Source organism: Zalophus californianus, chromosome 9, assembly GCF_009762305.2.
Source record: "Zalophus californianus isolate mZalCal1 chromosome 9, mZalCal1.pri.v2, whole genome shotgun sequence".
In the NCBI taxonomy this organism is placed as follows: Eukaryota; Metazoa; Chordata; class Mammalia; order Carnivora; family Otariidae; genus Zalophus; species Zalophus californianus.
The window spans coordinates 135,183,642-135,210,818 of record NC_045603.1 but is presented as its reverse complement, the minus strand read 5'-3'; the positions used below and the strand labels follow the sequence as shown (position 1 = coordinate 135,210,818).

General features: G+C 45.6%; 2 protein-coding genes across 2 annotated transcripts in view; one reads left to right on the top strand and one right to left on the bottom strand.

The window, feature by feature from the left end:
• The window catches only part of TASOR2 (transcription activation suppressor family member 2), a 63,996-nt gene extending 54,722 nt beyond the window's left edge, over nucleotides 1–9,274 (top strand). Inside the window, 5 exon segments of the mRNA XM_027595306.2 lie at nucleotides 2,420–2,545; nucleotides 3,175–3,328; nucleotides 4,133–4,238; nucleotides 6,563–6,744; nucleotides 7,267–9,274. Coding sequence (XP_027451107.2) covers nucleotides 2,420–2,545; nucleotides 3,175–3,328; nucleotides 4,133–4,238; nucleotides 6,563–6,744; nucleotides 7,267–7,385 — 687 coding nt within the window. The 3' untranslated portion in view covers nucleotides 7,386–9,274.
• A 117-nt stretch (nucleotides 9,275–9,391) lies between these two features.
• GDI2 (GDP dissociation inhibitor 2) overlaps nucleotides 9,392–27,177 on the bottom strand; it is a 31,150-nt gene continuing 13,364 nt past the window's right edge. The window contains exons 4-11 of the mRNA XM_027595319.1: nucleotides 26,339–26,473; nucleotides 20,912–21,110; nucleotides 20,546–20,677; nucleotides 13,394–13,493; nucleotides 11,989–12,160; nucleotides 10,621–10,765; nucleotides 10,375–10,429; nucleotides 9,392–10,290 (exon numbers count right to left, since the gene is read on the bottom strand). Of these exons, the coding sequence (XP_027451120.1) occupies nucleotides 10,144–10,290; nucleotides 10,375–10,429; nucleotides 10,621–10,765; nucleotides 11,989–12,160; nucleotides 13,394–13,493; nucleotides 20,546–20,677; nucleotides 20,912–21,110; nucleotides 26,339–26,473 (1,085 nt within the window). The 3' untranslated portion in view covers nucleotides 9,392–10,143. The remainder of the gene's footprint in view (nucleotides 10,291–10,374; nucleotides 10,430–10,620; nucleotides 10,766–11,988; nucleotides 12,161–13,393; nucleotides 13,494–20,545; nucleotides 20,678–20,911; nucleotides 21,111–26,338; nucleotides 26,474–27,177) is intronic.

The window sequence follows — 27,177 nt, the reverse complement described above, 5'->3', positions numbered from 1 at the left end:
GCAAAACACTCATAAAAGCACACAAATCAGTGTCAAATCGACAGGCCATGTAGCGGCGCGGGTGTTTGGACCTTGTTTTGAGGGCGGCAGGCCTCGTCAGGAAGGTCAGGGCCTTTTTCTTAAGGAAGCGATGCTGGCCTCTTGTGCAAGGTGTGCACAGCTAGACTAATACGTGTGTCGGTTCTTGGTGCTCGTCTAGATTTGTTCCAGAGTTCCCTATGTCAGCACTTCCAGGAAGTCCAGAGTGTCTGTCACGTGATGTCACTTGGCAAAGCCACGAGTGTTGAATTACTAAGAGTAAACATGGGAAGAGGTTTGTGGCCGCCATCATGGCAGAGCGCGGTGGCGGAAGCCAGTTCTGCAAGTGTGAGGCCTCGGGGTGGGCGGGCGGCTGGGAGCACGCAGCGGGGTGGGGGGGGGGGGGTGGGAGGCGCAGGGAGCGCATCTGGAGGTGTGGACAGGGGACAGGTCCCCCTGAGGCCTGAGGCCTAGCCTGAGGTAGCGGGGAGGCCCTGAACACTACTTCTGAAAGATAAATAACATCGTGTTTGTGTTTGAGAGCAAACTCTTGGGCTTACGGTGTGGGGAATGGACTGGAAACGTGATGGCTAACAGGCTGGCGTGTGAGGCTGGAGTCAAACACATATTCTTCTCTAAGATCGCTGATGGCTCCTATTTTGTACCCTTTAAATATGATTTTAGATGATTTACAGTAACAGATTTTTATTCCCCATCAAGGATCCTTTGGTTTTCCAAGGTTTTCATAAACGGTTGCCAGGTCTGGCCCCCTAGCCGTGCCACCATCGTCTTTCCATTGCCACTTTGGTAAGCAGTGGAGTCGGAAAAAATGAAGCATTTTTTTAGGTGCTTGGCCTCCAAAAGTGACCTAAAAATTAATTTTTTTTTTTTTTACCTTGAAGTTAATTTTGTTTGGCTGATTACATATAGCGTACCTTGAGTGGTACTGAAATAAGTCTGGGGTCGATGTAGTAGCATCAAAGCCACAGTGAGCAAAATACCCTCTTTCTGTTTGCCTCCATCTTCTCAGAAGCGACTGCACCAATCACACCCTTGGCGGAGCGCGGGGGATGCGGGTTTGTGTGCAGGAGGGAGAGCGGAGTAGCAGCGCTCAGTCCCTCGCAGCTGGAGAACCTGGAGACACCGCGCGGCGTCCAGGAGCGCACCTGTGTCTCATGATCCTTATTTATCATGTGGCCACTGTTTACGACAGAAAATAATAAATTTTGTGCAAAGATAAAACTAATCTTCAAGTGAGAAGGTGAACACGGTATAAAATCAGCTTCAGAATAAAGTACCATCAAGATAACCTAGAGCAAAATGTTTTCAAAACCTCAGAAAGCTACCCCGGACAAGCTTTCTGTCCTGGAGAGTCCTGAGGCATTCGGGGGAGATGGGACGTCAGGCCCCGTTTCTCTGTAAGACGAGGAAGCTCTGGGAGGTCCTTCCCTTCGTCCCTGCGGAAATTCAGAGTGTACAACAGAAAAGCCCCGACCCCACGGCATGTGGCGACAGTGTTGACGTCTCAGAAAATGTGTTCATTCAGGTGGTTTATTAGTAAATTAAGTCAGAGCTAAAGATTTATATTTAAATGTCTTAGTGGGCTCTTTGTTAAAACAGTTCTTCTCTGGAGGTGTTTCTTTGAAGATCCATTGCCGTGCATTTTGAGCGAAGAATTGAAATAAGCTTGGAGTTGTTTTGAGATCCAGGGGAGGTGGACACTGTACTTTTACAAAGGAAATAGCAAGTACTGGTCAGACATGGTGTTGCTGGCGCAAGGAGCAACATCAAGGTGTGCGCTGGAAACCTCCAGAAACCCTTCAGACAGAAGCCGTGTCTGCATCACGAAGGGGGACGGAGCGAAGGAACGTCTTCTCGTGACGCACTGCAGCGGCCGGTCGGGCCTGTGCCGGGGGGGCCTGTCCCGCAGGCAGCACAGGGCCGGCCGGCCGCCTCTCCCTGCCGCGCCGGGGGCGCGTCCCGCAGCTCTCGTGACACTCCACGGGACGCGCAGGTATCATCTCCAAAAGCTCTAGAAACATTTTCACTGGAGGTGGCATTTTTAGAGGGAATATCTGCATCCCCAAGGTAACTGCCTCAGATCGGGTGAGAGTCCCGTGTCTGTGAGTTGGTCTGCTGCCGGCCACTGTCTGGACATAAAGCGTCGGTTATGAAGTGCTTCGCCTTTGCACACGAGTCTCTAAGTCCCGCTGTTCGCGACGGCCCCGAGCCATCACTGTGAGCCGCGAAAGCTCATTCAGAAGTAGGACTGCCTGCCGTTGATGGTGCCTGGTCCGGGTAGTTCGGGGACTGGGGTGCGCTTCTTGCTGTGCTCAGTGGACTGGGAGGCGTTCTGGGCAGACGCCCTTCCTGTAGTAATGCTTATTTCTAAATCTTCCAGAGTGTCCTGAGGAAAGGAGGCCATACGGAAATTGACCTGCAGCATTTCTGTCAAGGCTTTCACAGAGAGAATGACACGCTGCTAGTCGTCATCAGAAATGAAGATATAGCGTCACACCTGCATCAAGTACGTCTGCCCCTCTGTTTCTTACCAAGAAAGGTGTCCCGGGCATTTTCGGGGGTGTCCCGAGGGGGTCGTGGGGTACGAGCCACGAACGGGGGGGGGGGGGGGGCGCGGCATGGGGACATTTCCTCAGCCAAGATCGAAACCTTCATCTCTTAATGCCGACAGTAGTCGTAAATCTTGCTTTAAGAGGACTTGTGAACGTTTCCTTGAGTCTTTGTTTCGCCGTTTCTGTTGAATAAAAGGAGTTGCCTGCCCCGCCGCCCAGGCTGGGCTGCAGGGCTGCCCTGGGGCAGGGGCGGAGCCGGAGATGAACGGCCGTGTGAGCCTGTCGCCTGCTTCGCCACGTTAGGGGCCCCCACAGCTGAGTGGTGCTCTTCCCTCGCCCACGGTCTCCAGCCTGTGCGGTTCAGAGACCACTTTGTAACGGACGAGTGCGGAGGAGTTTGCAGCGTGTGTGGTGAACGGAGTCTGTGTTCCTCATGCAAAACGCTGGGGGGCTTTTGATAGGCGTTGCAGAATTCCCAGTCATCAAGGTTAAGTGTATTTTCAGCTTCCCTGAATCTTGAAACCCTTGGATAAAAGTGACCCCACCAACCTCTCTTTCCCGGGGATCCTTTTGTGTTCACTAGATTCCCTCTTTGCTGAAGCTGAAGCACTTCCCCAGCGTCCTCTTCGCTGGAGTGGACGGCCCTGAAGACGTGCTCGAGTACACCTACCAAGAGCTATTTCAGACGGGAGGCTTTGTGGTCTCGGATGACAAGATCCTGGAAACCGTCACGTTAGGTCAGTCTTCTGTTTTCCTTCCTTGTTCTGTCTTTGAAATCTAGTCAAATCCATTTCTCTTTACCCAGTGACCCAAATACTACTACGTCGAAAAGAAATTAACTCCAAGTAATATCAACCCCCACCTTTTGAGGCCTTTGTTTTTGCCACGTGCTCGGCTAAGCAGTTTTCCCGTGGATTGCTGTCGTTCTCGTTCCCAGGGCACGTGCCCTGGGCCTCCCGGGTGTCACCTGGTTATCTTCAGCACCCACCCCGCTTCTCCGTTCCTTGTCTCCCACACTTGCCCAGCAGCCCTCTCTTCTCTGTGTCTCTTGTCATCACCCCTGCCCTCTCGATGATGTTCTAGAAATCAGAAACATAGCTCTCAAAAGCCTTCTCAATTATGTGCTGAACACTCCTAATTCCCTTCTCTCTGGGCAGTGATTAGACGGAGAAGGATGTTAGAACAGCACTGGGCGGGAGCTAATGAGCAGAAACTTCCCCCCGCTGATGTCGCGTTAGAGCTCACTGTAGATGCCACTCCTGGCTCAGAAAAGGGGGGGAACCCCCACAAGTGTGAGTTCTATGTGGAGACTGGAGTTGAGAGGAGTTGCAAGCTAGACCAGTGTTTTCTTGTCGCCACTGGACTTCCCGTTTGTCGCCTGCACGTGATGGGTGTTGGCGGCGGGGGGGGGGGGGGGGAGGGCAGGACGGGCAGCAGGCCTGGGTGTGCAGCGGGCGGGGGACAGGGCGCGCCGGCCGGTGTCTGCCTCCCCACGGGTCACAGTTCCCAGCCTCCGACTAGACCTTCTCTTCTGTCTGTAGCTCAGCTGAAGGACATGGTCAGGACCCTGGAGAAGCTGAACAGAAACGGGAGGTGGAAATGGCTGCTTCACCACAGGGAAAACAAAAAGCTAAGACAGGACGTCAGGTGAGGCCTCGGGGCGCGGGGAGCACGGCTGCAGGTGCACGGGTCGGTTCTGGGGTTCTGTGCGGCCGGCGCAGGGCGGGGGAAGGCAGGGAAGGCAGGCGGGCTGGAACCGCCACCGCGAGTTTGAGGACCAGATTCCGAGTAGCACTCGAGGCCGATGGAAGTGAGTTGCGGGAGTCCCGAAATGTCCACTTAGTGAAGTTCAGGCTCTACTACCATGAACCACGGGCGTGGGTTTGCGGCACCCGTATCCGCACCCGGATTCACACGTTTGTTCAGGTATCAAGTTGTCACAGTTACAAGGATGGAAACATTGAGACCAGAATGTTTTACTCCTCAACAGCGGACTCTAAATAGGCAAGGGGACTATAAAGAGGCAACGTCCAGTTGGGATGTTCTGAAGTATTTCTTTTAATCGATTCCCTGGCTCGAGGGACCCGGGGTGTGTGGGTGCCCCCAGCTGCGGTGAGGCCGGGACGGCAGTGGACACGGTGTGGGGCCGCGAGGAGACTCAAAAGGCCTCCCCCCCCCCCCCCCCCCCGCCTCCTACAGAGGAGACAGACAGTAAAGACCCACTTTTATGATGTGGAAGTTGAAGCATGGGGACGACAGACCTGATCCAGGTCAGACAAGGAGTTGTGACGCTGGGCTTCAAGCCCAGAATGTTCACCTCTGATACGACTGCTCTCTCCTGTTGTCTCACCGCACTCCTGTCTCCCAAGGACCAGCGTAGGCCTGAGCACGAGATCTTGAAAGGGAGGTGGCCAAGAGCACAGGTCCCCGGGAGAGGCTGTACCTAGAACTAGTGCAGGAGGAAAAGTGAGCCAAGAGGTCTGAGTGGACCCCGGAGCTGACGCTGTCAGGTCCGGGAGGGATTTCCCTGGGGCGGGTGGGAGGACGCAGAGCTCAGCAGAAGCCAAGTGGGAGTTCCTGGGGAGGTGGCTGGCCAGGCGCTTTAGAGGAAAGGTTCAGGGTCCAGAGTAATTAAAGCCCCGAGGCCCCACAGCACACCTATAAAACTGTGGCAAGCACCTGTTAATTTCACAGAGGGTTTGGGGTGAACAAAGACATATGCCGCTGCTGCCCTGGGGTAGGCCCTTCAGATGGCGCCAGTCTCCTGTTCGAGAGCAGGCGTAGCGGGGACTCGTCCGGAACATTCATACATACCCTGTGGCCTCTGGAGACATTTACCTGAAACTATAAAAAAAAAACCCTAGCTTTTAAAAACTGCTGTTTCTACAAAGAGGTTTATAGCAGTGGGTGGTTGTATCAGTAACTACAAAACCAGCCTCAGAGCCATCTCCAGGCAAATATGACAGATTATATGGATTCCATACATATAATTTTTAAAACATACAAAATAAGGAATACACATATAAAAGCATGCAGTGTGATGCCAGCCACATCAATCTGTGTACAAAGGGGAAAGCCGGGAAGGAAACGCAGCCCCGTGACCCGGACAGTGCTCGCCCCTGGAGACACGGGGGCCTGGGGCAGTTTGCTTTCCTCCAGCAGGCGGGAGAGAGAGGCTGACAGGGCCGGGAGAGCAGGTGGAGGGACGCCGCCAGGCTAAACCTCTTCCACTGAAGTGGGAAGAAGAAAGGGAGGCAGTTACAGGAGTCTAAGGGAGGTCATGGGGCACCCGGGTGGCTCAGTCCGTTAAACGTCGAACTCGAACTCAGCTCTGGTCATGATCTCAGGGTCATGAGATTGAGCCCCACGTCGGGGTCGGCGCCGTGCACGGGAGCTGCTGAAGTTTCTCCCTCCTGCCGCCCCTTGCGCCAGTGCACGTGTGTACACTCTCTCAAAAGAAATCTTAAGATTTTAAGGGAGGTGAGAAATGACAATTATGTAGTAGTGGGAATTTCCTTTAAAGAAGCTGTTGATCTGATTAAAAAGCGTGGGGACTATAGAACGGGGTTTGGAAGCCTTGCTGTAGGATAAAGCACGAGAGGCCCACTAGAAATGACCAAAGCCTGGCCGAGCAGCGTTGTTACATGAACTTGTCGATGTCCCTCTTGCTTGGAACGAGGCCTGGACTTTGTAAAAACCTGTATTGACGGAGTCAGCAAGCGTGTAATGTTTTGAGGGAATGGGATGGGCTGACAGTGACGTCTAGAAGGCCAAGTGCATCATGGGAAAGAACAGAGAAGGGAAAAGGCATCTCAGGAGTTCTGAATGTTTTAACAAGAGGTCAGACTGTTAAGTATTGTGAAGGCAAGAAGTATAGGAATAAAACAGCTAAAAATTAAGATACAGTGAAAAGTAAACCTGCAAATTGATACTGAATCTAAATTTGGTTCACATTTCCGTCTCTACTCCAGAGTGGATTCAGTTGCACGTAAGAAGAACTTAATACTGAAATCCTATCAGAGTGCAAATCTCATCGAACTGCTTCCTTATCACCAGTGTGACTCTCGAGCACCATCAAAAGCAGAACATTTAAAATGTCTGCTAAACCTGCAAATTCAGCACATCCACGCCAGGTTTGCGGTGTTCCTAACAGGTAAACCCACATCCTTCGTTCTGGCTACTCTAGAAATGTCCAAGGGCAGACATCAGATGCCGGAGATCTATGCGGATGTCCACCCGGTGTTTGCCTGCCGTGTCTCATAAACACACGGAAGGCCCAGGGCACGGGGTCTCGTGGGTTCGGTCTAGCAAGCCGTCCCCTGATGCACTGCTGTTAATCACCGCCTACACGTACTTAAGTGTTTCAGGTGAATGCTAACCCAGCTTTTTAAAACTCTGTAAGCAAGGACCGGTTGTCACTGGTGTTCAGCATCCCCAGCCCCACCCCTGGGGGCTGCTCCCAAAGCTCCACACCTTTCCTCTCTGGAACCTCTCCTCCCATCCGTGGGATTAAGCAGTTCCTTAAAGTTACAGTGTGTGTGTGTGTGTGTGTGTGTGTGGTGTGTGTGTGTGTGTGTGTGTGTGTGTGTGTGTGTTTAAATAAAAGGGGTTCTGATGCTTTAAAAGTATACATCAATAAATTTTTCACCAAAAAGCTATTTTTTTCTTTTTACAGAAAAGCCCACCGTCTCCAGAGAAGTCTTTGAAAATAGTGGCATCCTTGTTACAGATGTAAATAACTTCATTGAAAATATACCAAAAATAGCAGCTCCGTTTAGGAGTAGCTATTGGTAAGGACACTTTCCAGAACTCTCCTGTGTGAACGGGACAGCACAGATACTGACATTCGTATTTGTGTCCATGAGGACACCAGTTGTTGGCAAACTCTATTCTTTACCTTCTACATCATGCTGTGAATTTTAAATCTGTGCTAGGGGTGGAATCACTGTTGGTTTGGCTCAAGTGGGAATTTCTGAAGGATCCACCTACTTCAGAGTAACCCATTTCATCTGACACCAGTTGTCACCTGCAGTTCATCTTGTTCCCAGGACAGAAGATGCATAGAAGTCCCCGTTCGACAGTCTCCTGTTTCTAAAACATTTCTTGGTTGTTCTAAGATGAAATTATCAATTTTGTGTTTATCCAGGTGATCAGCTGGCCGAGACGGCAATGCCACCACAACCAATTCCTAGTTTCCTTTTACTTTGAAAACTTTTTAGATAAAACAGTTTTCTCATATTTGAAAAATCAATATTCTACAACTTGAGAGTTTTCCTTCATTTCTTTACACTTTGCTATAAAATCTTGGCCTTCATTCACAGTGGGATGTCAGCTGTCCACTAGCTTTGGGTTGCAGTGTTCAGTATTATTGTTTTAAATTATTTTCATTTTATACAGAGAGCCTTCAAAGCTATTAATTAAGCTCAATGTTAAAAAGATTTTTACAAACACGTTTACTTAGTTGTAGCAAAAATAAGTATTTTAACGGAGAGCTTTGTTTTTGCATGTTCCTCTCTGAAAAGCGTTCTGTAGTGCATGTTATGCTCAGTTGTAAAGGCTTTACCACCCTCGTGAAAGCTAGGATTGTATGTGGTTTGTTTGCTGTTATTCTGGCAACACTACAGTAAGTTCTGTGTTACAGATTTATAAACTGTCAGTTCCCACTTACTCAGTTTTTGTAAATACTGCACTACAAAATCAACCCTCTGAGGAAGAAAATCATTTATTTATGGTATTAGAAATAATTTCTACCGTAATCTTTAAACTCAAAACCAAGCAAAAAATGTTTGTAGATACACAGTATCTATTTGGAACAAGTTTTTGTAACTGATTTGTTTCATTTTTTTTTAATAAAGACAACTGAAAAAATCAACTTTCTGGGATTTCTTTATAGCAAAATTTGAATTTGTGGGCATGTCGTGGCAGTTTTTAGGCCATCTGACGGAAATGACTTTGCTTCCACGTCCGTCACCGGCCCCACCGCCCTGCCCCGTGCTTGGCCTCCCGAAACCGGGCATGCCGAGCAGGGCGGACAGGCTTTCACAAGCCTTCTGGTGCCTCTCTACTTGCTACCCGAACAGTCCCGACGTGACACGGTCTCTGGCTTGGAAGCCCAGGCACGTGACATGACAAGAGGACGGTGGCTGCATGAGGCGCGCTGAATCGGAAATGACTTGACGAGCGACTGAACTCCGGCCGCTTGCTCCTCTCTCAGATCGTGCCTCAGGTCTGACCCCCCCCCCGCCCCGCGAAGATCCCTCCCATGACCCACAAGTCTCGCTCTGTGTCCACAGCCGCTTTTCTAGAACTGCTTCTACACGTAACCAAGCCACGGAGTAGCGCACGGTCCACTCCTCCAGGCCGCCCTCGCCGTTCCACACTGGCCGGGCACCCGTGTTATTACAGGTGTTCAATATGCACTTTAAGTGAAGACTCTGAAAAGCTCCTGATATTCTATGTATTTCTAGCCCAGCGTGCGCCTCTGCCCGCATCACTAGTTGAAGAACTAGGGGAAGGAAAGGCTTGCTAGGATTTTAGATCCTCTCACCGTGTAGACAGCAGTGGTTTCTCAACTAGGGTCGCTCTGTGCCTCAGGAGAGGTGTCAAGAACGTCACGTGGGGGCTACTCACAGCGAAGCCAGACGAAAGGGATGTGTGGATCCGTCCAGATAAGGATGGAGCGCACCCTTCTACGCGGCATCGGTCAGCTGCACGGGAGGGAGCGAGCCGCTGTGCCGGCGCCAGGACGGCACGCACGAGCTCTTAACACCAGGACACAAACACACCAATCGAGAAGGACCTGGTTTCCAGAGTCTGGCTTTATTTTGCAGTACAGAAATCATGTGGAGCCATTCGAGACAGACATCACTGAAGTGCAGGCTCTGTCAAATCAATACTGCGTCGCAGCGTGGTCCGGTCAAGAAGCCACACCTGGGATACAAAAGAAGCTTCTACGTTTACCTGCTTTACCACAGGTTTCTTTCCCCCTTGCTCTCATCAATTTTATCAGGTTAGAACACCGCACACAGGCTTCCTCCAAAATGACTCTCAGGTCTGCAGTTGGGTTAGAACTATAGGCCCACGGAACCCCAATGTGTGGCTGTGTTCCGTGGGCACGGTCGTTAACAGCTGACAGGACACACGAAATGTCCCAAGTCGTGGAATATTCAGTTGGAATCTCAACGCCAAGGGGAGAGACGGCACGCGAATGGTGCCACTCCGGCCGCGGAGGTGACACTAATTAAAAGATACAAATACTGTATCGGGTGCTCCGTATCAGGACCACAGGATTTTCTTAAAACTGATCCTTCACTGGGGAAAAAAAGCCAGTATCGGTTACACTGAACAGAATGTGGTGACCTGCCCGTTCTGAAGAGCCGCTCCACGGAAACGAGTTACTACATGATAGGAGAGGGGAGGAGTAGTTACTGGGACAGTGCTCTGCAATCTCAGCTGGGGCTGCGAAGCAGGCCTTACGACAGTGACTGCACACAGTACACGGCATTGGCCAGAGTGAAGTCTGTCCTAACGAGACGAGCGCGCGCACTGCAGTTTAGTCTTCCCCGTAGATGTCGTTCTTCTTGCGCTTCATTTCCTCAAAGTCAAACTCGGACCCGGTCATCCTCTTGTAGATGTCTTTGATGTCGTCACAGGTGGTCTCAAAGTGAGTGGTAGCATCGTATGTGCGGGAAATAAAGATCTGGAATGAAATCACAAAGATTTGAGGCGGGACGTCTCGCGACGACGCCTGCGCCCCATGCCCTCCCAGGACCGCCGCGCTCACCTGGCTTTCTGTTCCCAGGTCTTTTGGTACGAGGAGGTCACTGATGCTAACAAATCTGGAGGGAAAAGAATGAAGTCGGCAGGTGAGCTGACCCCAAGGCCACACTCAGAGCTTTGCCGCAATTCCAAGCCCGCGGCGTGAGGCGGGCGGGCACGAGGCCCGCACGGCCGGCTCCCAGCGCTCACCCCGCCACGAAGTCAGACCTCGTCTTGCATTTGAGCTCAGCTACATGAACACGGCACTCACTTCTGTTCAATTGGTTCCAAAAGCTCCAAAGCTGGTCTGATTTCTTTCTCCGGCTCCTTGGTCTCCACAGTGGTGCTGACTATGGCGATGTACTTCCCCTGTGCGGCCACGTTGTGCGCGGAGGAGATCATGCAGACGTAGATATCTGCAAACGAGGAGTGTCATCTCACTGCCCAGGCTCACGAACCTTCCACCCGGATCGCGTCGAAGTGTGACTTAAAGTCGCTGGCAACAGACCCAGTCTTCTAAGCTTCAGTTCTAAATGGAGGCAGCCCAAGTCCTCCATAAAGCGTGCCCGAGTCCAGCGACTGCTGGCCTGCTGGAGACTACGGGCCTCTGTAGCCGGGAGCCGCTGGACTTGGGCACATGCCCCTTCCCAGCTCTCTGACCGCTACCCAGACACCGGACAAACCTAACTGCTCCGGAGTCCTCTTCCTCTGCCAGCCCAGCATTTAGGAAGGCTTTCCAACAGCTAAGAAAGGATTTAAGTACCAAGTTTCGCATTTATTACAGTAACAAAGCTGCCCATCCGCATAAGCTGTTCTTCCGTTAGTCTAAGAAGCCCGTCCGATGCCCTGGGTTCTCCCGTCTGCGTGCCACTCAGTAAGTGCATCGTCTCCCAAAGGGAAGGTTATTACTGAGCTCCTTCACTCTTCTGAGGCCTTCACCAACCCCGGGGTCTGCTTGGGAGCCCCTGACCGCCCCTCTGCTACGGTCCTCATCTTCCGTGATTCCGGGTTCTTACATAGACAAATAAACACAGACAGCTCTGTTTCAAAGCGGATAATCCCTTTTAAAGTTGAACTTTCAATAAACAAAAGAGCAGGCTTCGACCGGAAAGGATGGTGGGAAAAGGTGGGGGGGTGAAAACGACCTCTCCACACAAAGAGATGAGGAATTACAGCTTTAGCCGTCAGTCCTGACCCTCACCACGGAAAGCTGTTTTCCAGCACCCTGCCAAAAGCAAATGTGCATGTGAACTTGACAAATAATGACACAAAAGCACTGTCACTGGCTCAAAACCACAGTGGGTCACCTCGTAAGCATGAAACCCCTGCAGGCCACACCGTTCGAGCCAGGAGACAGCGCGACCACTCAGCTAGCCCAGCCTCTCCATTCCTCCTCCTAGAACGAGAGAGAGAATGGAGGTCCCAAGCGCAGGACCAGCAGGAGGGCGAGGCACGGCTCTGGGACTAATGTGTGCCTTCCGAGGTGAGGGTGAGGGTCTCTCTGAGCTAAAGCCACCACATCCCCTTTCCCATAGGTGACCTAGAGTTTCTTCACTGTAACAGCAAACAAAAATTTGGGATGAAACACAGCAAACTCTTAACAAAATTCCACAAACATCTGCTGATCTTCAAAACTCACCTGACTTCCGATTGACCTGGTTCTGGGGAATGATGATCTGGCAGGAGTTGGCATCATTGGTGCTCTTGATGGGGTGGCTGAGGATGCAGATAACTCTGATCACCTGGCCCACTTTTTCTACCCGGTCTTTGACGTAGCTGGGATCACAGATGAGCTGCTTACAGCGAGCAACCTGTCCCAAAACATTTAAGTCACATTTATAACAATCACTGTCCACAAAGTTTTTCGACAGACTACTGATGCCACTGCCCCTTTAATATCATCTGTTACCTTCATTAGGTTAACTGTAAGTTATTACTGAACTACAGATAAAACTAGTTTTGCCAACAATCCCAACAAATTCTCCTGGAAAAGACCCATGAATTCTAAGTCCTATTCAAATATTTGGGAACCTGGTGCACAGTGTTTAGAAGTTACACATTTTAGCATCGGGCAGGCAGGTCTCAAATCCTGGCCGTACCCAACATCAAACGGTCGTTGCTGGGATTAAATGAAATACTGTATTTAAGGGCCATCTTTTGTGACTGTGCCCGGTAAGAAGTGAATGTTCTGTGATCTCCTGGGAGGAAGAAGCCGTGGGAAACAAAATGAGAGGGCACGAGAGGACACTGCACTGAAAAGGACTCTGAGGGACGGATGAACTCCTCCCCGTTTGTCCCTCTTCCGTAAAACCCACTCTGCTAGAAGCACTAGGCAGATACGAGGATCTACAGTAATAAAGGTTCGTTCAGGTGGCCAACCAGCGGCTGTAGGTTACACGGACCTAACCCATGGAATGCCATCAGGAGCACCAACTATTTTTCTATCCTTAGCTTTTGAGTTCTACCTATCTGTAAGAGTTGTTATTTTATAAACACGAATGAGCTGATTGGCAGACCCACAGCATCAGCCTCACCCGAGAGCTCACAAGGAACTGCAGACCTACTGATTCCGAATAAACACGGTAACCAGGTTAACACAGACATATATTCAATTCGAATTTGAGAAACACTACTGGGAACTCCACCTAGCGAGCTGCACAGCTAAAAGCCAAATTAAATAGTAAAATGCTCAGTATTCCCCAAGCCCAAATTCAACCAATAAATTGTAAATGGTATAAATAAAGCTAAATTTAAATGAAAATTCAGGAGACAGGCACCAACCTACACTATGTAAACACAGAACACGCACCACTAAGACTTCATCCATAATGTGTATCTCGGTCTTAAGCAATAATCAACAAGTAGTAAGATTTTTTTTTAAATGAAGCACAGAATCTTTAGCTAGTCCTTAGTCATTACGGATACCAACTTGCCATAAACAAACCATATAATCTGAAATCCAGCATCAATGCCCAAACCACGGTACGTGAGGCAACATTTTCTTCACAAGAACATACTATTTTCAAACTGTAAAAGCTACTTACCTCTCCTTCAGATTTCACACCAATCACTTTTCCATTCTGCACAATGATTTCTTCAATGGGTTTGTTGAGCATGTAGGTACCACCATAAATAGCACTTAGCCTAAAAAAATTTTTGAGATGACAATAATTTATAATTGTGTCAACTACTAAAGTCTTTCTTAGATCTTGAGTTACAGGCAATGTATATTTGCTCAATTTCCTTCTAGAAGGCATTAGTTTAAAAGTCATTAAAGCTCCAATGATAGAGTCAAAACCATGAAACGAAGTCTCACATTCGCAGTTCTGAATACCAAGTCAAAAAAAGCACGGACGAGTGATGGGCGAACAGTTTATGTTGGTCTAATTCTCCTGCATATAAATAAAACTGAACTAAAAAAATAAATAAATAATAAAAATACCTAATCCGGAGGCCCTGCAGAGTGACTAAGAGCAGACACCGGAGAAGAGACCTGAAGGAACGAAATGAGCTGTGTGTGCGGCTTCCACGGCCCGCCCCCTGAAGAAACCACCTCCCTGGTCCTTGTAACAGGAGCCCCTCGAACAGAAGCAGCCAGCCTGCAGTCTTGTTGGTTCAAGGAGCCAGAGGACAGAACTTGGGGCTGTCAAAGGAGATGAAACCTGGGGGGGGGGAGGTGCTACAAAAAGGGGAGCCACCAAAATTATAAAGTCTCTTCAAATCCTTAACGAGCTCCAGGAAGGGCTCGTACCCGAGAGAGATTCCAAGCAATCCAGCAAAAAGCAACGGCTAAAAGGTGCCAGGAGGTGAGCAGAGGTTAGAGCCGAGGCCCTTAGGGACAAACGGGTCCGAAACTGCTGCATTACACAGCCTGGTACACACCTTGAGCTTTCCCCAGAAGCCCCAGGAGCGTCTCACCTCACCGGACCAGGACTAAAGATTCAGCCAAAAACAAAAACCGCCCTCCCCACCCAGTAAAAGGGTAAAGTCAAACCTCCAAAAGTTCCAGGTGAGTGGCCAATGATTTGCCGACTCCAACAAAAATCACCCCCCAGAGAAAAAACCCAGCATCTCTACAATGTACCAATAAACGTGTCCTGTACACAGTCAAATATTACTAGGCATGCAAAGAAACAAGAAATGTGATTCAAAGTAAAGATTCGGGAAAAGCAATCAATACAAACAGGTACCCTGATTACCAATGTTATAAATCGCAGGGGGCTAAAGCCAGCTGTTATAGAGAGATTTGAGGACAGACATCCTCATTCAAACACAGATGTTCAAGAACATATTATTATAAATATATTCAGTGGGGTCAAAATGAGTAAACCCATCTCAAAAAAAAACTGTATTTAAAAAACTGGGGGCGCCTGGGTGGCTCAGTCGTTCAGCGTCTGCCTTCGGCTCAGGTCATGGTCCCAGGGTCCTGGGATCGAGTCCGCATCAGGCTCCCTGCTCCGCGGGAAGCCTGCCTCTCCCTCTCCCACTCCCCCTGCTCATGCTCTCTCAAATAAGTAAAAAAAAAATCTTTAAAAAAATAAAATAAAATAAAAAATTAAAAACTGGAAGTTCTACATGTAGAAAGTACAGTACCAGAAAAAAAAGTTAAAACTCACTGAACGGGATTAAGAGCCTTTTGGGAATAGAAAAAGGAGTCCATGAACTTGAAGACAAATCAATAGGCATTATCCAATATAGAAGCATGGAGAGACCAAAAGACAAAAAAAAGTGAAAAGAGCCTCAGTGACTACGGAATAATACCCAGCATCCAACAGGCGCAGAACTGTCCCAGAGGGAGGACAGAGAAAATGGGATGAAACCTCTGAAGAGGATAATGATTTTAAAATTCCCAATTTGACATGAATAATTAACTTACACATCCAAGCAGTTCAGTGAAGCCCAAGCAAAACCACACTGAGGCAAATCCTAGTGAGACTGCCCAAAACCAAAGAGAATCTTGAAAGCAGCCAGAGGGGGGAAAAAAAAGAGCCACTCCGCACGCGGGGCCGGCTGTGACTGCATGCCGGCTCACTTGTCCTCGGCAACAAGGCAGACACAGGGAGGGGACAGCAGCTGGAAAGCGCTGCATGAAAACATCTCAAGCCAACAAAAGTCCTTTAAAAACAAAGCTGACAGAACCCGTCACCAGCAGATCCAGAACTACAAGAACGCCACGGGAGAGCTGAAGAGAAATGTCACCAGATGGAAACAAGGATTTATAAGAAAGAAGAGCAACTAACACGGTACCGTGGGAAAATGGTTACTTTTCCTTCTCTGTTCTCTTCAGTTCACTGAACTGATTGTTCAGTGCAGAATTAGGACACTGCACTGTGGAGCTGATTAAAGTACAGAGATGTAAAACAGGAACAGCACAAAGGAGAATGAGAAATGTAAAGAAAATGTTGCAGAGTGCTGCTTATATATGTAAAGTATTTAGCGCATTAACTCCAAACAAATCGATAAAGGATGCATACTACAATTTGCAGAGCACTAGAAAATTAAAAACAGAAAGGCATGGCTGCCAAGCCACTAGAGGAATTAGTCTGGAATCGAAAAAAATATTTGATTAATCCGAAAAGAGAAAGGAGGAACAGAAGGGGAAGAGAAACGGGGGGGGGGGCGGGGGGGGGCGGGGGGGGGCGGGGGAACAAACAACAAAACAACAGATCTAATCCCAACCGTATCAATAATTATACTAAATCTGTATGAGCTAAATACTCCCATTAAAGGCCAAGGTTGTCACACTGGATAAAAAAGCAAAATTCAACCATATGCTGTCTACAAAAGACCCACTTAAATATAAAAGCAAGCATTTGAAAGTGAAAGCATGGAAACAAATACGAAAGAGTAAGCAAGCTGGTAAGGTGGTACTTACTATCAAACAAAGAAAGCAGAAAGGAGTATCACCTGGTAAAAGAGCTTTAAATTGGGAAGTACACACTGAGAAACTGGGGTTTCTGAGAAACTGGTAACTCCACACTCTTGGTGGAAGATGCTCCCTCAGTAACGGAACTGGAAAAAGAATCTGTACGAACACACACATGAACAACCCTATCAGCTCCCTTTATAGAGCGCTGCACCCAACACATGCAGGATGTATGTTCTCTGCGAGGGCACAGTCATTCACTAAAACAGACCCTTGATTTGACCATAAACTATGGGGCCCCTGGGTGGCTCAGTCTGTTAAGTTTCTGACTCTTGGTTTTGGCGCAGGTCGTGATCTCAGGGTTGTGAGACTGAGCCCTGCGGAAGGCTCCATACTCAGTGGGGAGTCTGCCTGAGTCCCCTCTACCCCTCTCTGCCCCTCCCCCCACCTTCGTGTGCGTTCTCGAAAATAATCTTTAGGGGCGCCTGGGTGGCTCAGTCATTAAGCGTCTGCCTTCGGCTCAGGTCATGATCCCAGGGTCCTGGGATCGAGCCCCACATCGGGCTCCCTGCTCCGTGGGAAGCCTGCTTCTCCCTCTGCCTGCCCCTCCCCCTGCTTGTGTTCCCTCTCTCGCTGTCTCTCTGTCAAATAAATAAAATCTTTAAAAAAAATAAAAATAAAAAAATCTTTAAAAAAAATAAAAATAAAATATTAGACCATAAATTATGCCTTAATTTCAAAGATTAAAATCTTACAAGTTTGTTCTCTGATCATCATGGAATCAAATATCAGTAACAATAGGATATTTAGGAACATCTCCAAATGTTTAGCAATTAAGCACTACACCTTCAAAAAAACCCAAGGATTAAAGAAGAAAAAAAAAAAAAACCCAGAAGACACAGGATACCATAGTGAATGATACATATTTAGAGAGAAATTTTAAACCATTTAAGTCCCATGTTAGAGACAGAAAGTAAAATCAATGAGCTGTTTCACCTTTAGAAACTTAGAAGAAGGGGCGCCTGGGTGGCTGTCGTTAAGCGTCTGCCTTCGGCTCAGGTCATGATCCTGAAGTCCCAGGATCGAGCCCCACATCGGGCTCCCCGCTCAGCGGGAAGCCCGCTTCTCCCTCTCCCACTCCCCCTGCTTGTGTTCCCTCTTTCTGTCAAATGGATAATTAAAATCTTTAAAAAAAAAAAAAAACCTAGAAGAAAACTAAACCCATGTAGGAAGAAGAAATTAAGAAAGAACAAAATCGATAAACTAGAAAATAAGCTACAGAGGAAATAAAACTAAGAATTTGGTACTTTGAAAAGATTAATAAAACTGATAAAATCCTACCAAAAAAAGAGAAAATATGAAATGACCAATCACAACAATGAAGGTAGGAGCTTCACTACAGATCCTAGACACTGAAAGGATAATAAAACAAAATATTATGGGGCGCCTGGGTGGCTCAGTCAGTTAAGTGTCTGCCTTCGGCTCAGGGGTCGTTATGATCCAGGGGTCCTGGGATCAAGTCCCAGTCGGGCTCCTTGCTCAGTGGGGAGCCTGCTTCTCCCTCTGCCCCCCGCCCCCACCTATGTGCTCTCTCTCTCTCAAATAAATAAAATCTTTTAAAATATATATATATATATATTATGGACAACTTGATTATCAGAAGATTCAAGAACTTATGTGAAATGGTCAAATTTCTTGTAAAACACAACAGACGAAAATAAATGGAACATCTGAGTAGCCTGATTTCTAATTCATGTGTGTGTACACGCGCACATGCAAATTACATCCAACAATAAAATAAAAGGAAAATACATCATAAGTGTTGTTTACCCTGGGAATGCAAGGCCAGTTTAATATCCAAAAATCAATCTATAGTTCACCATAGCAATAGCATAAAGAAGAAAATCTGCGTTATTAATTCAATGTCAACACCCATTCGTAAGAAAACTCCCAGCAAGCCAAGAAGGAATTCATTCCAACAAAGCCATCTACAAAAACTCTATTAAAAAACGTTTAGTAATAAATCAAGAATGTCCATGCTCAACAGCAGACAACTTTACAATAAAGTTGAGACAGTTTCATTAACAGCAACATCTAAATAACATAAAACACTTGTGAATAAACGTGAATTGGTGCTGGAGCCGTACAATGAAAGCGTCGGGGCACTAAGACAACACCCAAGTCCATGGAGAGAACAGCATGTCCACAGAACTATTTCCACGGAAATAGTTTTCCACGGAAAACTATTACTGAGAGACTTCTCCCCCAGACTGATCTACACATGTAAACTCACTCAATCCCGGTCAAAATCCCAGCTTTTGTCCTAGAAATTGACAAGCTGTTCTAAAATGTATATGGATATAGAAATGCAAAGGACCTAGAAGAGCCAAAACAATTTTGAAAAAGAACAAAACTGGAGCTGTCTTTCATTACTTGATTTCAAGACACAATGTAAAACTAGAATAAAACCTGACTGGCTCAGTCAGTGCAGCACCTGACTCCTGATCTGGGGGTTTGGAGTTTGAACCCCATGCTGGGTGCAGAGATTACTTAAAAATTAAGAAAAAAAGTACTTGGGGCGCCTGGGTGGCACAGTTGGTTAAGCGACTGCCTTCGGCTCAGGTCATGATCCTGGAGTCCCGGGATCGAGTCCCACATCGGGCTCCCTGCTCTCTGACCCTCTTCCCTCTCGTGCTCTCTATCTCTCATTCTCTCCCTCTCAAATAAATAAATAAAATCTTTAAAAAAAATAAAAAATAAGTCCTGAAGGGGCACCTGGGTGGCTCAGTCAGTGAAGCATCTGCCTTCGGCTCAGGTAATGGTCCTGGGATCGAGCCCCGCATCGGGCTCCCTGCTCCACAGGAGGCCTGCTTCTCCCTCTCCCACTACCCCTGCTTGTGTTCCCCTCTCGCTGTCAAATAAATAAATGAAATCTTTGAAAAAAAACAAAAAACAAAACCAGAATATTCGAGATGCTAGGGTAATGGCATAAGAAAAATAAACTAATGGAACAAAACAGATACATATCTATGGCCAACTGATTTGCCACAAAGGCACCAACACAACTGGAAAATAAAGTCTTTTCAGCAATGGTGCCAGAAGAACTAAATCTGGGCACAGAAAAAAAGAACTTCAAGCCCTACCTCACCTCACACACAAACATTATTTCACAATGAATTGCAAATTTAAACACAAAGCCAAAACTGAAGTTTCTAGAAAAAGACACTGGAGGCTATCTTTGTGCTCTTGAGGCATGCAAAGCTTTCTTAGATAGGACCCAAAAAGCACTAAACATAACTAAAAAACTTGATATATTATCAAAATTTAAAACTTCCACTGATCAGGAGACAAGGCACACACTGGGAGAAAACATCTATAATACATACATCTGACAAAAGACCTGCCACCAGCATTCAAGATCTCCTACAAATCCAAACCAGAAAAGATAACCCAATCTTTAAAAACGTGTAAAGACATCAACAATCACATCACAAAATCATACAAATGGCCAAAAAGCTCATGGAAAGGTGATCAACCTGAGTTCTCAGGACTTGCAAGGTCAAGCCAGAGTGAGAGAGCATGTCACACCTCCTCGGGTGATGAGAATCAGGAAGACGGACAGCACTGCGACAAGGCGGGGGGAGCAGCCCACGGAGCAGTGGGGACCACCCCCCAGCCCCCTGACCGCAGCAGGGCCGGCAGGCGGCACCACCGCCCCGCAGGGCCGCTTGGCGGGGTCTCCTGAGCACACACGTCTATCCTCCGTAGCAACCAGCGGTCCTGGCCCTGCATATTTACCGGGCCACAGAGACGTTCAGTACTTGCACTCCCAGCGGCCCAACCTGGAAACCGCCCGGATGTCCAGCAACAGGAAACTGTGGTCCATGTGCAAAGGGAAAACCACTCCATATTTTTAAAATGAACCACAGTATATGCAGCCACATAAATGAATCTCAAACATATCGTTAAACAAAAGCCAGCCACAAATGAGTCCACTTCGTCTTATTCCTTTTATATGAACTTCCAGAACATGCACGAGGAATCTACGGTGAAAGAAGTCACAGATGGAGCTGCGGGGGGGGGGGGTGATCATGAGGTGACACAGGGGGCTTCCCGGACTAAACAATTTCTTCTCTTGATTGCAGCATTGGTTACACAGGTCTGTACACTTATGAAACTGAACTTTTTACTGTAGATCTGTGGTTTCATCATATATAAAGTTTATTTCAATAAAAAGAAAAGCACCTCACGGCTCACAGACCTCCCACCATTCCCAGCCCCGTGGCCTGTACTCCCACGGAAGGAGACCAGGTTAGTGACAGGCACTGACCTCGCAAATCCCTGTGGCAGCTCTCCGAGGCCGTAGAGTGGGTAAAGGTATGGGCTTTTGCCGTATCTTGCCAGAGACTCACTGTAAAGCTTAATCCTGTTAATGGTTTCACAACATGGCTGATCTAGATAGCTAAAATAAAGGAAATAAATATTAGAAAATAAATATTTAAAATGTTTTTCTAAAAAGATTTTATTTCACTACTTTCACATATTACCTAAAAGGTTCTAACACTAATTTACAGCTGGAACCTTTCATAATATAACATGGTTATCTACTTGTTTTGTTAGAACTTCCATTCTGGAGAACTGAGAAATTTGGTGACAGTTCCAAGAAAAATATAAATCTAAAACCCAAAACACTTACTCATCGGTTCTGTAAAGTGCCAGGGCATGGCCAGTAAAATCTATGACATCTTGTCCCAAGTCAAATTTCTTGTACACCTCTCGCATTGCAGTCTTCTTAGGATCGATGCCCTCAAAAGTTCTGGGATCTTTCTCATCAAAGTTGGCAACATACACTAGGAATTTTCTGAAGCGACGTTTTTCAAACAGTCCCATTAAGCCTAAAGAATTTGTCAAAAAGCAAACATTCACACTAGGACACTGTGGAAAAGACAGTGTGAGAGGCAAGGTTAAATGTGCCACATTATGATCTGAGGCTTCTCTAAGGAAGTGTGCGGCGTTAAGACAGGGGCTTGTACACAGTATGGCTTCCACCTTCACTACGCTTTCTGATAAACCAACATAATTACAACAGATCAGTTATTAAGTCTTCAATTCTACAATCTCAAGTAATTATAACCAGTACTTAATTAAATGGAATATGTTTAATTATGTCTCTTATTAGGAACAAGGCAAATATGACTATGAAAAAACTATTATTCACAACAGCATCCACCTGAATGTTCTTCTTTTGACAACTCTGATCTATACTCAGCCAACTGCCTAAAATTCTGAATGCTCCTCCTTTCTCTGTGTGCTAACATTCACTCCAGCATTTCACAGAAAAGATGATTATGCTGCTGGACACTTACTTTAATAAAGTCCTAGATAATCAGTTAACCACTTTTTATACTAAAAAAAAAAGCTAGGGAGACAGGTATAAACTACTTCATAAACCCTCAGCTCTCTTACTGGTCAGCAGTCCTACTTGAGTATACAGCTGCTAGGAAGACAAGACCAAAGGGAAAAAATGTTCTGGCTCTATCCCCTTTCCTAAACTATGTGACTACTTTAAAAACAACAAACTCTCGTGAACAGTGTAATGGTTTAATATTTTGAATATTATTTCCCCCGAGACTATAGTTGAAATCAACAAAACTGAAAATTAAAACGATCATGAGGCCACTAATGATATCTGACTACACTTAACGTGTTTAAATTATATTTACAACCTAGCTTTAAAAAAAATGGACGGGGGCACCTGGCTGGTGCAGTTGGTAGAGCCTGGGACTCTTGATCTCAGGGTCATGAGTTCAAGCCCACATTGGGCATGGAGCTTACTTTAAAAGCTTACTTTAAAAGGATGAATGAATGCATGCATGCATGAAAAAATAATTTTTAAAACATTAAAAAATAAAAAAATGGGACAGAAAGTACAAGGCTAAAAAAAAATATTCTATGACCACACAAGCACCAACTTACGTTTAGTTGTCAGGAGTGAAAATAAGACCACCAATATAATACAGTTCAATTTTCCCTCTGACAATGCCTGATTGCCCTATTTAAAACTGTGCCCCCCACGTCCCTTCACCTCTCCTCACAGCATTATCACCATCTCATGTCCTCTTCCGTATTTATAGCCTGTCTCCCACTAATTTAAGCTCGAGAAAAAAAAGCATTTTTTGTTTACTTTCCCCCTCTGCTGAACCTGCCCTACCCTGAACCTAGAAGGGTACATGACACGTAACGACATACTCCATGTTCAATTCACATACTGTCTGATGCAAGCAAATATAAGAGAAGTTATCCACATACCGGATTTACAATACAGAAAGAAAAACGTTCAACTATATGATAAAAGAGTCAGAAAAAAATCTTTTTCCAAATTACTCAGTTTTCTGAGTAGTATCTTCACATCATTTCAAATGTTGTTTTACTTTCCTTCCTTCACTTGCACACTGAGGTTTATTTACCAAAAAAAATACTTAGGTCAAGACATTTAAAACATTGAAAGTTACAAAATCCAGAGCAGTTTCATGAAGAAAATGAAAGCTTTCAACAGATACAATATTTGACCATGGAGAACGGGAAGAATACTGTTAAAATGTCCATACTTACCCAAAGATTCATTGTGGTCCCTATCAAAATACCAACAGCATTTTTCACAGAACTAGAATAATACTAAAATTTGTGCCAAACCACAAAAGACCCTGAAAAGCCAGAGCAACCTTGAGAAAGAATAGCGCTAACGGTATCACCATGCCAGATTTTAAGACTTATGACAAAACTGTACTGATCAAAACAGTCTGGTACTGGCACAAAGAAAGACCCACGGATCAGTGCAGCAGGACAGAGCCTCACGTCCATGAGCAACTGATCTACGACAAAGGAAGCACGGCCATCCAGTGGGGGAAAGACAGTTTCTTCGACAAATGGCACTGGGAACACTGGGCAGCCACATGCACACCACACACCATACACAAAAATAAACTCACAGTGGATTAAAGATCTAAATGTAGACAGGAAACCATAAAACACCTAGAAGACAAGACGGGCAGTGATTTCTCTGACATCGGCCACAGCAACTGTCTTCTACATGTTGGACTATACCAAAATAAACAGCTTTTGCCCAGGAAAGGAAACCATCAATGAAACAAAAAGGTAGCCTATGGAATGGGAGAAAATATTTGCATATGATACATCTGATAACGGGCTAAATCCAAAATACATAAAGAACTTAACTTATACAACCCAATATCAAAAAAAAAAAAGTCTGATGAAAAAAATGGGCAGAGCAACTTAATAGAACTTTTTCTATTTCTGAGGATAACCAGACACAAGAGAAGATGCCCCAAATCACTTATCATCAGGGAAATGCAAATCAAAACTGCAATGAGATCTTGCCATTTGTGACAACATGGATGGACCTAGAGGGTATTATGCTAAGTGAAATAAGAAAAAAAAAACACCATACGATTTCACTTACAAGTAGACTATAAAAACACAATAAATGAATAAACAAACTTACAAAAAGCAGAAACAGACCCATAAATACAGAAAACAAACTGATGGATGTCAGGAGTGGAGGGATGGGAGGCTGGGCAGAATGGGTGAAGGGGAGAGGGAGGCCCGGGCCTCCAGTCCCGGCACGAATACGTCACAGGGATGAAAGGTCAGCACAGGGAGTATAGTCAGAGGGCTGTACCAGCGCTGTGTAGTGACAGACGGCATCTACACGTGGCAGCGAGCAGGGCACAGACTTGATGAACCACCATGTTGAACACCCGAAACTAATGGAACATTGTGGGAACCATACTTCAATTTAAAAAAAAAAAATCTGACCACAGCATTAAAAAAAAAAGTGAGAGTGGAAATCAGTGTCAAAAAACACTCCTGAAGTACGGTACCCAGTACACAACCTGCCAGTGGACCTAACTGACCTAATTCCGGCTGCTGCAGGCCGCCCCGGCCTGGAGGTCACTCAGCTCTGCACCGGGAAAGGTGATTCGCTGCTGGCAAAGGTGCGCAACATAAACAGGGCTCCACGCAGTTAAGAGTGAGAATAAATAAACAAGCTAGAGATTTAAATTAAGACAGAAGAATTTGCTGGACACATTTCAAAGCCATTCATGAAAACTTCTCGAAACAATTCTGGACATATCCATGTTCAACATGACTTTAGGGGGTCAAAGATACTTCTGATGTGATTAAAATAACGCTTGACCAATCACCAAATATTTACTGGAACCTTGAGGTTTCACATGAACTGCCACAAGAACCAACAGTGAGGTCCTAAAAAAGCCAGTGTAACCTTAGGCCATGTGAACAGAAATATACTGTCCTAGAAAAGTTCTAGTCTCACTGAGACTGAGTGAGCAGACAACGCTTGGAGTACTTTGTCTAGGTTGGCTGCTGGCTCCCACGGTATTGTACACTGGATAATCTGGACAAATCAGAATTCCCAGAGAAAAGTGGCAAAGAGTGGCATATTATGTAAGAAACAACTATGGGATGGAAGCTAGAAATGTTTAGTATTAAAAAAAAAAAAGAACTAGAAGGTAGAGGAGAGTTGTTAAAATAGCTTTTAAAAATCTGTATTTTCAAAACAAATTATGTAATATATGGTGATTAACATAACAATAAAAAATTTAAAAAAATCTGTATTTTTATACTATATAATTATAGGTTACGAGTACAGGGTTCTAGAGTCAAACAAATCTGGCCTCAGACCAGTTCTATCAGTCATGAGCTTTGCTACTTTGGGCTTTGCTTTTCTACTTGTATACTTCAGTTTTCCCATCTGTAAACTAAAGATGCTAGTACCCACATCTCAGAGAGGCAGCAAAGGGTGGAGAAAACCCATAAAGGCCTTAGTACATACACGCCTACACATAATGTCCAAAAAATGTCAGCTATTATTAAAATTATAAAATAATTGTTCTTGTTCGTCCTTCTGAACTTCTCCACTTCTACACCTTTCCTTACACGTTCATTCTGCCGAGGATTTTCCTGCCTGCCATTCTGACTTCAAGATCTTATTCGTTAACAGAAAACCAGTTGCCAAGAAGACAGGGATCTGGTAAAAATTCATACAACTGCATACTAAAACAGGTAAATTCTACTGTATGTAAGTCATACCTTTCAACATTTTGTCCCCTGATAGCAAGAAGGAAATAAATGGAGTTAGAGAAGTTGCCAAAGTAATTCAAATTAGGTTTTTAGGTGAGAGAAGTTTCCCACACTCAAGCCAAAATAATCCCTGAGAATTTACTGGCACTTCTCCCAATCCAAACAGCTCCCTCCCCTAAACTCCGGGAGCGTTTACTATAGAAAATTCATCCACCCATTAGCTATCCAAATTCTCCTTTCTCAAACTGCTCTGTGCAACAACTCAAACACGTCTTTTTTAGGGATGTTTGCTATTGAAAAGATGTAGGAATAGAAAATGTTAACCAGGAACCTCTGGTTGAGCCGAGAGAGGAAATAATTTTGAGAAAAGAATAAAATCACTCCATACTCACTGGGAATTCCTAAAAACAGATTTCAGAGAATGACAATAACAACAATTAGAAGATTAGTTTCACCAGAACAAAGTTCTTTCTTTTTTGGCAGGTTGGCTAAGACGCAGGTGGTCAGCTCAGTACAGTGATGGAAGTACACACGCGCTGGAGTAATATTACCAGAGGTTCGACTAATCTTCCCACTTACGTAACTAGGGGATTTCAGGCCTGAGTTCCCTCTTCTGTAACATGGAAACCCTACCCTGTGAAGGTGTTTCAAAAGTCAAATAACAAAATGAATGTGAAGTGTTCAGCACAGTGCCTAGCACACAGGAAACACCCAAAAAAACAGTAACTCTTATGAATTATCATTAGGATGAAAAGAGCATCAGCTGACCCACACCAGCACCAAGTTCCACTTAACCCTCTCTGAGCTTCGGAGGTAGGGGTTTTTGAACATTCTCTTCAATGATGTACTCTCAACTGCCCAGAACAGACATTCAATAAATACTGTTAACTGGATGAGTGGACAGATGGCTGTCAAGACAGGGGACATTAAATGTGATCTCTAAGATTCCTTTCCTTTGTAAAATCTCAATGTTCTGAGAAAATAAAATAAAATTACTTACTAGATGCCAGGGCTTCTGCTTCAGTGGAAGGAACCTTGTAGATTTTTCCTCCCTTATAGACAAAGCTCCCTTCAGTCACTTTGAAATCCAGATAGCGAGTGACCTCTGTATAAAGCAGCATCTTAACCAGCTGACCTAAAAAAGTCCCAAAATTCAAACTGTAACTTAAGTCTTACTACCTTCAAAAACCAGCAGAAATAAAAGTACATTTATTGTTGGCTTATAATAATGGCTTCCCAGTTTTTTCTAACATCATCCAACAACCCCTACCAAAAAGTCTCGAATGCCATGTTCTAAACGGGACAATCAGAATGCATACCTATTGCTGAGCATATTTAGAAGTATGTTTTTAATGTTACAACTTCAAGATTAATAACTTCATCAACTTGGTTTTGTAAAATCTATATGCATAATTATTAGAGGTATGAAGTTTAGAATTATAGTTCTACTGCGAATAGGTTTGAATTTCCTGTAAGTTCCTATTATAAAGAGAGGCAACTAAAAGGCAAAAATTTTCAAGAATTTGTGTTATGTTTATATTATTCAATCTTCACTAATTAAATGAATATTAATTTCATGGGCGCCTGGGTGACTCAGTCAGTGGAGCATCCGACTCTTCATTTCCGCTCAGGTCACGATCTCAGAGTCATGAGATCAGAGCCCCGCCCCGGGCTCCAGGCTGTGCATGGTGCCTGCTTGGGATTCTCTTTCCCTCTCCCCTGTCCCTCTCTAAAATAAATAAATAAATCTTCAAAAAAATAAATAAAAAATATAATGAACATTGATTTCAGATAGAGAATAAAACCAGGCATACAATTAAAAATATCATCTGTCTATAC